A 12,864-nucleotide genomic window follows, 5' to 3' on the forward strand; every position below is an offset into this window, starting at 1 on the left:
ATGATGTCTAATTCATAATAGCGCCATGACAGACTGAAACTAAAACTAATAGCAGTCAATCAACGTGTCCAAATAACTAACAGTGCAGTTTATTTCTGATCTCCAAAACAGTGAAACTTAAACAACCTCAAACAGAGGACTGCTGCAATGTACAAATTATTTAACTGCAGCTGATAAACTGTGATACTGTGATGCAGCTCACCTGTCTGAGGTGAAGAACAGTTCACAGTAGGACCTGCTGTCAGACCCTGATCGGGCCTTTCTCTATGTGAGGAATAATTTCCTGGCTTGGACTGATCCACTCTCCATGCTCTCTCTGTGATTATTTATAATTTAATTTAGTCTGTCTGTGTCTGTTTTCATCTTGGTAAGTTTCAATATTATGGACATTTTATTTTGTTGCCTAATAGGTGTGACGCTGAGAGCAAAGTGGGTGAGAAAGGTATGTTGTGATTTTGGCACACAAACTGTGCATTAAGCATCTCTGTGATGTTTTTAGATTAATTTGGATGTTGAAATGCATAAAAAATCCTCCCTTAAATCAATTCATACAACTCAAAGTACAGCTGCTTGTGCGTGTCTATCCGTTAATGTGATTGTTTAGTTCAGACTTGTGCTGTGTTGAACATGATTTGGAAATGTTACTAGGTCCAACCTAGTAACTTTGCCAGTGTGCCTTTTACAGAGGGGTCACCGAGTTGCACATTCAGACATGAAGCCAACAAGCTAAACTGCTGTCAGATAAATAGAATGGAGTGCATGTCTGAAGGGGCTTTATAAACCTCTATGTTTCCGTATCAGCCATTCAATTCTTTGTGTCTTATAAAGGCTTTGACACGTGACTGAGACAATGATGTATCTTCATGATATACATACTGCATTTTCATCCACACCCTATCAGCCTGGCTTCTATAAAGAAAGAAAACATCAGCACCTATCACTGTCACTCACACCCATACAGTACACACCCGGCCATCAGACTGACTGAGAGAAACCTTTGGATGCTTATCTTGGTTTGCATGCAAGTGCAGCACGTAATGCAGTCTCTGTGCATTGTGTCAGAAAAACCTGTTAGTCCAGCTGAACAACAACAAACTTCTGGCACTTTGTCTTCATGCTTTTTGTAAGTCCCTCTCTCTCTGTGTTCTACATCCCTCTTTGCTCTATTCCTCTGTCATGAAGCCTCTTTCATCTGAAAGAGTGCATGGTGACTTAAGTGAAGAGTGTCAGAGCCATCTGGCAATCAACACTGTACGTCTGTAATTTAGGGTTTAGATCTCCAGATTGAGAAATTATTTCCATAGTGAGAAGACCTTGACAAGTCCTGACTTTGGGGGAGAAATGAAAATAGCACCAGATGTAATTTAAAGTTAAGGATAAACTTAAAGAATTTCAGAGGGCCAGGATATGGTGACCTTATTTGACAAGAGAACTGGTGCCATAAACATTTGCATCTACAGTAAAAAGCTCTGGCACCTGTGTGTGCACTTTAACAACCTTTAAATAATCTGAAACTGGTAAGTAATTACATTCTATTATCTGCAGATGCATTGCTACGCTGTAAACTGTTAGCTGTGTGGCTAAGAGAGTAGGCCACAAAAAAAGCTGGTTGAATTTCTTTTATTCTACAAATGTCCTAAAGATGCCAGTATAGCAGGTGCAGACACCTTTACGCTGCTTCAAGTTCACATTTCCTCCTTTTTATGTTATGATAGCTTTAATATTTGGAATCAGCAGTAGTAAACGAGGGAGCAGCAACATTTGCACTTACTGGGTGTTCTGGTAGACCTCTACTGAACTGTTGAGTCCTTCCAGCTGTCCCATGAGTAGCTGCAGGTTGGAGTTAACATAGCTCAGCTCCAGAAGAACCATTTCTTTAACCTTGTTGTTGGATGTAGCCCTGCACACAGGAGAGATAGTAGAGAGGGAGAAATTCAAAGAATGGAAAAAATAAAGGGTAAAAAGGTGAGGCAAATAAACTTAATAAATCCTTTGAAATAAAGAGGGAGGACAAGAAGAAAAACACATCAGCTTAGTTATTAACCACTCTGCCACAGCAAGTGTGTGTCTCTTGGTATTCTGGACCACAAACCTGCGTCACTGTGCCCCGCTGTGCACTTGATTTACTCTCCAGCACACAACCAAGAACTATGAATCATAGCCAACAGATGTTTCACACTATGCTTTTGCCACCACACTAAGAGGACTGACGTTTCAGTCCAGATACATCAGAGGTCCATTAGCATGTGCTTAAATCTGGATCCCCAGACTTCCCTGCTGCTTAACAGAAGAAATCACATCAAATGTGAAAGAAAACTTCCTGGAAACAAAAAATAAACACCTTCTAATTTCTACTCGTCATCAATTTCCATGTCACTATCTGTCACAATATTGGGTAATTTTTAGATATTTTACTGCTTATTTCTGAAAAAAGTCAGTACATTTTTGTTTTAAGGTAAGGATGATCATGGAACCAGATTTGCTATGTGTATATCATTGTGGGCTCAGGATTCACTGCATGATCGAGATAAGTCTCAATTGATACCTGTGATGGGTATGGGTGGGTGTGTGTGTGTGTGTGTGTGTGTGTGTGTGTGTGTTAACCTTCATGAACAAAGTGGCAGGATCCTTTGTAATGCAAAATTTATGTTACATTGTCGGTGTGTGAAAACACAACCTGCCATTTACATGCATCCATGGTGATACAAGATAACACACACACACCTCAGTGGTCTGGCTTATCAGTGTGTAACAGTGAATCCTTAAATGTTCTCTGTCAGCCTCGGCTGCTGATGGGCCTCCCACAATGCACTGAGCTCCTCGCCTATCTTTCACTCTCCATGCAATTATATACCACGACTGCATGCCATTACCTTTGTGTCTTCCCTCTCTTGTAGTTCGTGCTTTAGCCTCTCTGTCCCTCTCTGAACATTCTGCAGGTGTCTCGAACTAATCTGATACGCTGTAGCTGGCTTCACCAACGAGCCCAGTGTTGGTTTTTATATTGTGTCTAAATGCTAATCTTTTCTCTCCTCTTAACCTTCACCCAAAGCAGTCGAGGCAGACGGCCGCCCACCCTGAGCCTGTTTCTGCCAGAGGTTTCTTCTTGGTAAACAGAAGCTTTTCATCTTCACTGTCACCAAATGTCTGCATATTGGAAAATTGTGTGTGTGTGTGTGTGTGTGTGTGTGGGGGGGGGTTCTACAAAATTGTAACACCTTGACCTGACTATGTAGACAACATGTTATGGTTGACTATTCAAATAAAGTTTAATTGAACTTAATTGTAACTAATGGGATGCATTCACATGTGCACATCCCCGCCCTAAACCTGTTTGGCTACAGACGTTTCAGATCCTGTCTCTCTGTCACCTGATCTCTCCCTACCTTGTAATTACAGGGGATGCCAGTTTTTAACACAGGTGACATGTGATGAAGTGCTGCCAAGCAGGAGCTGAAAAAATCAGTTTGACTTAAGGGGAAAGAGCTTAAACAAGACCAGGTTTTAAACCAGCATAGGTGACTCTGCTTTGCACTTCAAGTAAATAATATTATCCAACAGTTTTGATTTTTGTTAAGTTACAAAGGTCACAGTGGTAAGAAGAAAGGCAGGGGACTTGCCATGTATGTGAATGAGAGATGATGTAATGCTAGCAAGTTAGTGTAAATGAGCAGCGCTGCTCGAAGGATGTTGAACTGCTGGCGGTTGGTTTGCAGCCGTTTTACCTGCCGAGGGAGTTTTTCGCACGTCCTGGCAATTGCAGTTTACTACCCCCCTCCCCAGCTGATGCTGCAGCAGCCTGTGAACTCATCCATCGTTCAGTGTCCCAGCTGCAAACATCACACCCTCAGTCTCTGATTGTCATTCCAGGTTACTTTATTCATACATCGCTCTCTACCACTCTCCCCACATTCAGCCAGTATGTGGGCTGCCTAATCGGAGACGGTGGGGCCTTGGACCTGCTGTGTGCAGACACTGGGGATGCATATTACTTAGTTGTTGTTATTTTCTTGTACTTCCTATATTTTTGGATGCTGCTGTGGTGTGTAAATTTGCCCCAATGGGGGATCAATAAAAAGTATTCTATTCTATCTTTTGACTCCTTACAACACACACAAGCATAACCAGGATGTCAGATCCTGCTTAACAATAATACCACTGCAATACTTCCTTTTGGCCTGCCGAGGAGTTTCTAAGGAGGTTTGGTTTGGGGTAGAGGTGCTGTGGTTTGGACAGAATAGATGCCAGCCAGCCAAGACACTGTTATTAATATCCAATTTTAATATCTAATATCTTCCCATAGTGCGTGGGAATCAGACTGGAAACCATCAAATGCAGTTTAACCAAAGTTTCTCTTCTCCTCTTGACTGGAAAAGCTGGTTTGTGCCTTTAGCAGAATGACAGTTTGCTCTGTTTCTCCTCAGGGTCTTTGATCTGAAGAGAGATAGCTGGTACTGACAATGACTGAAGGTGCATAGCAATACAGATATAATTACTCTCTATTACACAAAGCTTTAAAGTGAGGCTCTGACTATTTTAAACAGACATTTAAATGCATGCTTCATGAAAAGTACTATTTCTGTTTCCTTAGGAAACTGTCCTCTGTTGCTCTAGAGGAAGTACCGCTTAAAAAAGTTAAGAAACTGACACTTGTTATACATACATAGACTTTATCAGAGGCAGGGATGGTGTGGTCTGCTAAGTTGCATTACGGTAATGCAGCGTTTTTATGATTCATACCAAACAGCAACCTCTGTCACACAAACTGCAGTTCCTTAAATGTCCACTTTAGGCTGTCCCCAAAATCAAGCCAACCCTTATAGACATAGTCATGTTAAAATACCCAACTTTACAACAGAAAATGATATGTACGAAAAACTGGTAAGAAACAGCTTTGGTCTAGCAGCCAGGACTAAAAATGAGGATATCTTGGCTGCTTTTAATTTCAACTAATCTTTTAAAAATCTGTCTCACATCCTCCCAAAGTCATGGAAGGGCAATATTAAAATCTATTCAGTGCTCCTTTAAAACACTTCAACTGACTTGTTTGTGTTGAATGAAGGTTTTTTTTTCCTGTAACTTAGTCAGTGGAGAAGAGAAGAGAAGAGAAGAGAAGAGAAGAGAAGAGAAGAGAAGAGAAGAGAAGAGAAGAGAAGAGAAGAGAAGAGAACTGGTCTAACCAGACAGACTCCACCTGTTGCTGATAGAGAGAGGAATGCAGAACAGGAGAGTAGAAAAAAGAAAAGAAAAGAAAAAAGGTGGGTAAGGGAATTGATTGCATCAACTGACACAACAGAAAGACACACACTCACTGCAGCAAATATCAATGTGACAGCATCTGTCTTCTGATGTGACAACCCAGGTGGATGTCCTGGTGAGTAGGCTATCATGACAGAACTACAGTCAGACTGTGTAAAACTTAAGGCCTTAAAATAAAGCTGAGAGCATACCTGAAACTCAGAAATGCATCCAGGCTGTTCTCTGGGCTGTAGCTGGTTGGGAAACAGGGACACACTCACACACACATTGTCCGTGTGTCCCTGGCCCTGGCTGGGCAGACTATGAAGTACTAGAGGAATGTGAAAGCTTCTGAGGCTGACAGTAGGCTTAGACAGGCCAAATGCACACACAGACAGATACTAACCCATACAAACACAGCACACACAGCGGTATCTTCCCTCACCTGACTAATCTTTACACAAACAGGAAGAAAGATGATCCCACAATGGCAGAGAATGCATCTACAGTCTGTCAGCTTCATGCCTTTTGTTTCTCTTATCAAGAAGCTTAAGTTTCTTGACAAGGGAAACAGTTTTTGACAGGCGACCCTAAACGGTTCACTAAACTCGACATCAACCTGACTGTTATAACATAAACGATCCCTGCCAAACCCCCAGAGAACACAAGGTGGACACAGTAACAGGAACAACTGTATAATCTAATGCAATTAAACACTGTAAGCCTGAAATAAACACTGCTTTACTAAAGCCTATGACTTTTATTTCTGTTGACATTTTTTTCAGAGAGTTGCTGCTTCAACTGTGGAAAACTTCAGTTTGAGTTTTTCCTATTTTTTTTTCTACAACAAGGCATGAAATAATGACTTATGGCCCTCTTATTTTGCACACAGCAGGCAACTCACAGCTGTCAGACTTGTTTTTTTCCAGTATATCAGGTTTTGGTGGCTCAACAATTAACAGCATTCATGGAAGCACACCGTCCTCTGTCCTGACTGAGACCCAGATTGGAAATAAAACTAAGAAGCAAATCTATAAAGTTACAAATGCAAAATGTACGGCTCTTCTCTCTTTTACCGTAAGAAACGTACAACTTATAATCCTGTCAATACATGTTAAGAAGATCTGCATTTGTCTGAATGAGGCAGCAGTAACAACCATGTTCTACTGACATTAAAGGCACTTGACTGGAACCCTGACACCTGTACACTGGATTGCTAGACTGATGGAGCACCTGGCTTGGTGATAAGAGAAACACAATGAGTCTTAGAGCTGCTTACTACTATGTCTTTCTCTAAATTGAATCCACCTTTTAGCTCAGAAGGAAAAGTCTAGTCTGTACAACAGTTACTGTAGGTATGGCATAGAAAAACTGAATTTATAAAAGACACTAACATTTAATCAAAAATGGTGGCAGGACGCTCAGTTATTCAGTCTAATCAAAACAAAAACTCCAAACTATTGTGAGGTTATTACAATAACTCTTTGTTTTCAGGCTATGTGGAATGCTCCTCTTCAAGACTGTTATCACTCAATATCATCAGCCCCTGTGTTGTTTCAAGTCTCTCCAAGAATCTATGGCAGCCCATGACAGAACAGTGAAAGAGGAAGAGTCAAACTTGTTAACATCAACATATAGACTGGAGGTTTCTATTGTCCCATGTAGCACAGTGACATAACTAACCAGCAATACTGATGTTGCCTTATGTAACAGATGCAAATCCACAACTGTGTTTGTATGTCTGTATTTCTCTGATTTCAGCCCATTCTGGACTTGTCCCTGTTGAATACGTGCATTTTAGAATAATTCCACAGTCTCACTTTCAAAAATTGTCTTTCTAGCAAATTAATATCTTAATAAGCATACACCTAAATGTACAGCGTGTCCATATATTATTTTGTATGCATGATTCAGTTTTTTCTTACTTCAGCAAATTCTCAGCTCCAGCCCTCATTCTCATCTGCTTGATGATCTGTTGGTTCAGACTGGCTCGCTTATTCTGCAGTTTGCTTCGTCCGGTCTGTGCGAATGGGTTGCAGCCCTGAGACAAGGAGAACAAAATGTCAGCAGAAGATAAAATGTTCTTCAAAATGCATTTATGTTAAGTAAAGTAGAGGAAGTGATTCGTTAGATAACAATCATGAAATAACTCCTTAATTTCCTCTAAGTACATTTTGTTATTTCTCAATGATTTATTTCCAGAAAAAAACAAAATTGTTGTCCAACTGCAAGCAATGACTCTACAGGTGATATCACAACTGATTGAACAGGTGTCTTTGTGCTCGTTCAGGGCATTCAGAAAATGTTTATTTTGGACAGGTTTTTTGGCTTTTAAAGTTTTTTTTGTGGTGGTTTGTTTTTAAAGCTAAAATTCAATTGTGTTTTTTTTCTTCTTTACTCCCAAATATAAAAGTAAAAGCCAATCTAAGTTAGGTTAGGAAGGAGCTGTACCCAACTGAAACAGATGCTCTCCCTCTCCATGTTTACACGTAATGCCCTGTATGTGGCTGTACTGTGTGTCCTTGTTCCTATCACGCCTACAAGTGTACCCACCTTGCTAAGTCAACAGTCTGTCACTCATAATAGTACAGATAAACTGGCTTTAAGCATTCATACTGACTGACTCACAGGCCCAGCACAGGTGTGGTCTATACTTTATTTTGGATGGCAACAAATGGCATGATGCACAGACAGCAGTCAGCACAGTAAAACCAGTTAGTTTGCAGTCATTAGTATGGGCCTCTTTGACATTGTCACTATTTGTCTTAGCAAGTCTGAGGTCAGCCACAGAATGAGCTTCAGTTTCTGTATTAGCAGCAGTCGGAGGTCTCAGGAAATGAAACAATATTTTTTTGGAAACACAGAACAGGAAAAAAAAAAACAAAAAAAAAAAACACTAGTAGATATAAGTAAATACGCTGTTTTAAATTCCAGGGCTCAAGTTTATTTTTGACACACATGCATAGCAGGAGATTCACTGACTTGTGCTCAGCAGAGCAAACAGCCTGTCTCCACTGAAGATTTAGGAGGTGTAATGTAATGTGTATTGCCTCAAAATGAGAAATTAGTTTTATATCACTCCTCTGTTATCCAGAGGGAACTGTTTGTTTTCTTCTTTTTTATCTAACAGATATACATTGCTAGAGGCAGTAAAACAGATGTGTCTAGCTGAAGCTAAATTGTAGCCCCTATAACTGGTTAGGCATTTTAATCTAGTCAGACAACAAAGAATGGAAACTTCAAGGAAAAAGATGGTGACCCAATAGCCGAACAGTTAGGGCACATGCCACCTGAGTCCCTGGTATAACGCTTAGCTGGCACAAACATTTGCTGCATGTCACTACCATACCCTCTTTCCACTCGGTTCCCATCTCTCTGCATTGTCAAAAAAAGGCAAAAACAGATGGCCAAAAAATAATACAAAAGGAAGAATTCCAATTACGCAAACTTATGGTTTTCAAAGGTTTCCCTATCACGTGATCAACAACAGATGCACACTTTTGATGGCTTCTTGGGAGAATTGATCATTTACAGAGCATGGGGAAAAAGCACATACATATACTTTATTTATTTAGACTACCTGTAAATGGGTAAGCAGAACAGAACAGAGGTATGCTAAAATGTCCGTCTCGAGTACAAATTTTAACCCGGCAGGTCAAATTATTGCAACCAGGGTCACATTTAATATAACACTTAGTTACAGAATAATGTGCCCTTTAACTACCCTGCTGTAGTCACTTGATTGATCCTGGGCAAACACTCCTGACCTGAAAGTGTAATGATTAACCATTTATACAAATGAAATCATCAATATTTACACAACAGAGCAGTATCAGGGTTGTTAGGGGTGTGGCATGGTGGGGTTGAACGTAGCTATTTATTGTATGACGTGAGTGTGGCGGCGTGAGGCGCTGTCACGTCAGACATTTCATTTAAAGCAGGGTGTATGTGTACGGACATGGGAGTGTCAAGTGGCTGATACCAGCCATAACAGTGAGTTCCCAATTTTTGTATGTTGAACACAATGAAACATTCCACAGCCATGATCTCAGTCCTGTGTAGCAACGCCGTTTTAATCACGTCACCATCTCATCATCAAAATTCCATATTTCTGACAGCCTGATACCTTGTGGAGAGTCCAGCTAGGAAAATTCTGACTTTTTATGGTGTTTTTGAAAGTATTATCCAGTGCAGACCATGATTTGTTATACTTTTAGTTCATCTTTGCAGAACTACCCTGACTTTAAAAAAAATAAAAAATAAAAAAAAAGTAGTGCCCTGGTCCTTGTTACTGTGTGACCACGATTTACTTATAAGTATTCATTGATTTTAGGGATGAAATATTTTTATTGCACTTTCACATATGAATATACAGAACACTGCTATCACCTCCATGTTCTGCTACATTCCCTGCATCAAAGTAAGACTTACATAAAGTTCTTTTTAACCTGAATTCAGTGCATCTCCAAGAGCAAAATTGTACCCAAAACACCCAACTTACTGAATATCTGCTTACAGACAGTGCAATTTACCAATGTTCTGTAAATGCCTCACATGCAGGCTGCCTTAGACACTAGTCAGGTGGTTGTGCACAGAGCAGCTTCTGGTCTCCCCATTCAATTACTACAACGCACACAAGTCATAAGGGTATGTCAAAAAAAATTACCCTCAAAAGCAAGTAATAAGTATGACATATCCAATGTCCGGTTACCCAAGTGGAAACAAAGTGATTTTATCTACATGAGCTGTTTTCCATAAGTGGAGCATTTTTAATGTCTATCGTATCCACTTAATTGTGGAAAGCCAAAATCGTGACCTACACTGTGCTACACAGATCATTTGGAATCACATGGAACTAAACCCGTGACCTTGGCCGCTAGTCCTGGTATTGCCTTTACTAATGAGTCGAAAGAGAAATCGCACCCCTCCCATTACTGCCGTGCTTTCAACAGTGCCTCTTTTCTCTATGACTGTACAAAACACTATTAGAGCAACACACAAAGACAGTTGAGTCCGTCAAGCAGCAAATCAGTCTGCTGTTGTGTAGCTGAGGCTTCACAAGGAACATGTGGAGCAATGGAGCAGTGGTTCATGGGACACTTGGTTTATACAACTGGTGATTAACGCTGGCAACTGGCCGGGAAGAGGCTTTAGCCACGACCCAGTTATGGCAGCAACAGACTGAGTGTACTCACTATGTCTGTATTCATGTCTCATTATAATAATGTGAATGATAAGCTGAAATCATGTCCCTAAATAACTCAACATATTGAATCCTTCCCAATTACAGTAGGGATTCCTTGACAGATTGCCCAAAGCTGAGTGCATTTCTTTCCATTCAAGAACGTGACCTACTGTAAAAGACTACATTTGATCCCAGCTGCTCTCTCATATGTCTTTTTTCCAATACGAACCCTGCTGAGGAAATCTAAGTGTGTCTCCAAGTCAAGGGAGCTCGTCTGGTTTGTGAAGCAGGACACATGTTGTCAATTTGTGTCTGTGGTCTGGCTGAAGACAGCCCCGGGCCAGATGCTACGTCAATGCTCTCTCTGGCCGAGGAGGATGAGGAGAAGAAACATGCCGATTCGGCTTTTTGTTCTGCCATCTTTCCATCCTACAGCCATCCAGCCGGACCTGGGCCAGCTGGAGGTGAAACAGTGGACGGCTGGGAAGGAAGCCCTGAACCACAACAGCTCCCTGGAGCACCAGTCCAACCCAGTGAGGCCTTGTAAATCATTAAACTCATTTTCACCCAGGAGAAAGAGGGACACAAAAATGGAAGCAAAGATCATCATAGCTCCACTTGGTTAAAATTTGACCAAGAAGTTTCCAAATCTCTTTAACATGACAAAATGCAGAGATGCAGAACTCGCTGCTTTGTGGTTTCAGCGAATGTGCAAGTCTTCTAACATTGAGAAAGGCAATGAGAGTAAAACCGAACAATGCTTAACGCCGAGAAATATGGCGGAGAGAATCATGAATGAGCGAAGCTCTACAGAGTGTGTTACAGTAATAAAGGAAATATTTGGTCATTGGGGTATTAGGCTCTACCGTCTCCCACGATGTCCTATGGCAGTGCCAGAGCCAGGCTCCTACTGACCTTTCTATAGACACAGGAAGTGCAGCACAGAGCCTAAATCCAGACAGCGTTCAGGAGGGGATTCGGGGAGATTGAAAGACACAAAGGCTGTGCTCAGATGCCCATCTAAACAAGCTTGTCTGTAAAAACACTCCAGTTGAGGACACCAGTACAAATGCGGAGGAATGAGACACTGACCACAGCATGGCAGACAGAGAACTCAGTAAAAACACATTAGATAATCACTCAACCACTGCCAACTGCCTTTCTCAGTGCCTCAAAGTAGACAAACTCAGAGCACTTGCAAATGTTACAGTCATCGGTACACAGAGTGTGAAACTGGTTGGAGAGGTTTCTCTATAGGTCCTGATGCAATGAAAGCTTATTACCTCAATGACTGTCCCTGTACTGTGACAGTTCACAAGCTAATTTACGTGATGAAAAGCTTCCATTTCAACCTCACATGCTCAGCTAGGAGGATACTCCTCTTATCTGAGTCACAATTTAGATAACTGCATTTCAGTCAAACCTAGCTGACGCTGTTCACACATCGCATGTGTGCGACTGTTAAGATGCAAATAATTGATCCACAGGTCAGGGCTTTAGTGGGCTTACAATGTCACATTAAACAAACAATGATAGTCTGTTATGTAGAAAACAGACCACTGAGGAAACAAACTTTTTTTTTACTTGGGCAAAGCACGTCCGCCAAACTATCTCTGGGCAGTAGGCTAATCTGACCTAGTTTTATCAGGCATGGCCTTAGAGCTCTCAACTGTCAATCACCGCCACACCTCTGACAACACACAGGGAGCTGATAATGTTAATAATGGGATGTTTGGTCACGGCAGCCCTTTCAGTCTCTGTCACTCCAGGGAGTGGAGGAGATACAGCTATTCTTAGAGCAACACCCACACACACCTGAGGCTGACAGGGCTGTGGCTCCTGCTGCTGCTGACATATCAGGAGGTGCTGCTTGTTACCTGGAGAGACTGAAAACAGGCTGCTGTGTTCAACTTATTAATGTTTTATTATATCTAATACATTATAAAACGTAGGTTGTACTTGGTATTTAGAAAGTCTATCTACAAGTACCTAAGCAGCAACTACTAATGATATGTGGTGATGGACAGTCAACCATGTTCTACTGCCAGAGGTCTTTAAATGCGACATTAGCGGTGACCTGAGACCGTCCACACTAACTACCTCAAAAGCTCTAGGGAGAGCGGAAAAATGCCAGCAAAACCTAAAGTCATTATTTTTTCAGCTTGAGCAGTAAAGGTGTGACAGTGTACATGGCAACAGGTGGACACCAACAGTTTTTTGCTCCCAGAGCGAAGCGTCGCACACAGAACTCACCTTTCTGAAGTAAGCGCTGTCTCCTCCGCTGTCCTTGATGCCGTTTGGTAGGAGCGTGTCTGTCATCCTGAAGGTAATCCTCCGCCGAGCTCTCACAGAAAACAGGCGAATTAAAAGTGAACAGAGCCTTTATTCCAACAGAGCTCTGCGGTACAACAGGTGAGGTCCTCCCTCCTCCAGCACTGAGT

At 41.4% G+C, this 12,864-nt stretch overlaps 1 protein-coding gene across 2 annotated transcripts in view; it reads right to left on the minus strand.

Annotated features, from left to right (window-relative positions):
• rhpn2 (rhophilin, Rho GTPase binding protein 2) overlaps positions 1–12,864 on the minus strand; it is a 32,339-nt gene extending 19,475 nt beyond the window's left edge. For both annotated transcript variants that reach the window (XM_008297940.1, XM_008297932.1), the window contains exons 1-3: positions 12,677–12,864; positions 7,164–7,279; positions 1,772–1,900 (exon numbers count right to left, since the gene is read on the minus strand). In XM_008297940.1, the coding sequence (XP_008296162.1) occupies positions 1,772–1,900; positions 7,164–7,279; positions 12,677–12,742 (311 nt within the window). In that variant the 5' untranslated portion in view covers positions 12,743–12,864. The remainder of the gene's footprint in view (positions 1–1,771; positions 1,901–7,163; positions 7,280–12,676) is intronic.

This window comes from Stegastes partitus, unplaced genomic scaffold, assembly GCF_000690725.1.
Source record: "Stegastes partitus isolate 25-593 unplaced genomic scaffold, Stegastes_partitus-1.0.2 Scaffold27, whole genome shotgun sequence".
In the NCBI taxonomy this organism is placed as follows: Eukaryota; Metazoa; Chordata; class Actinopteri; family Pomacentridae; genus Stegastes; species Stegastes partitus.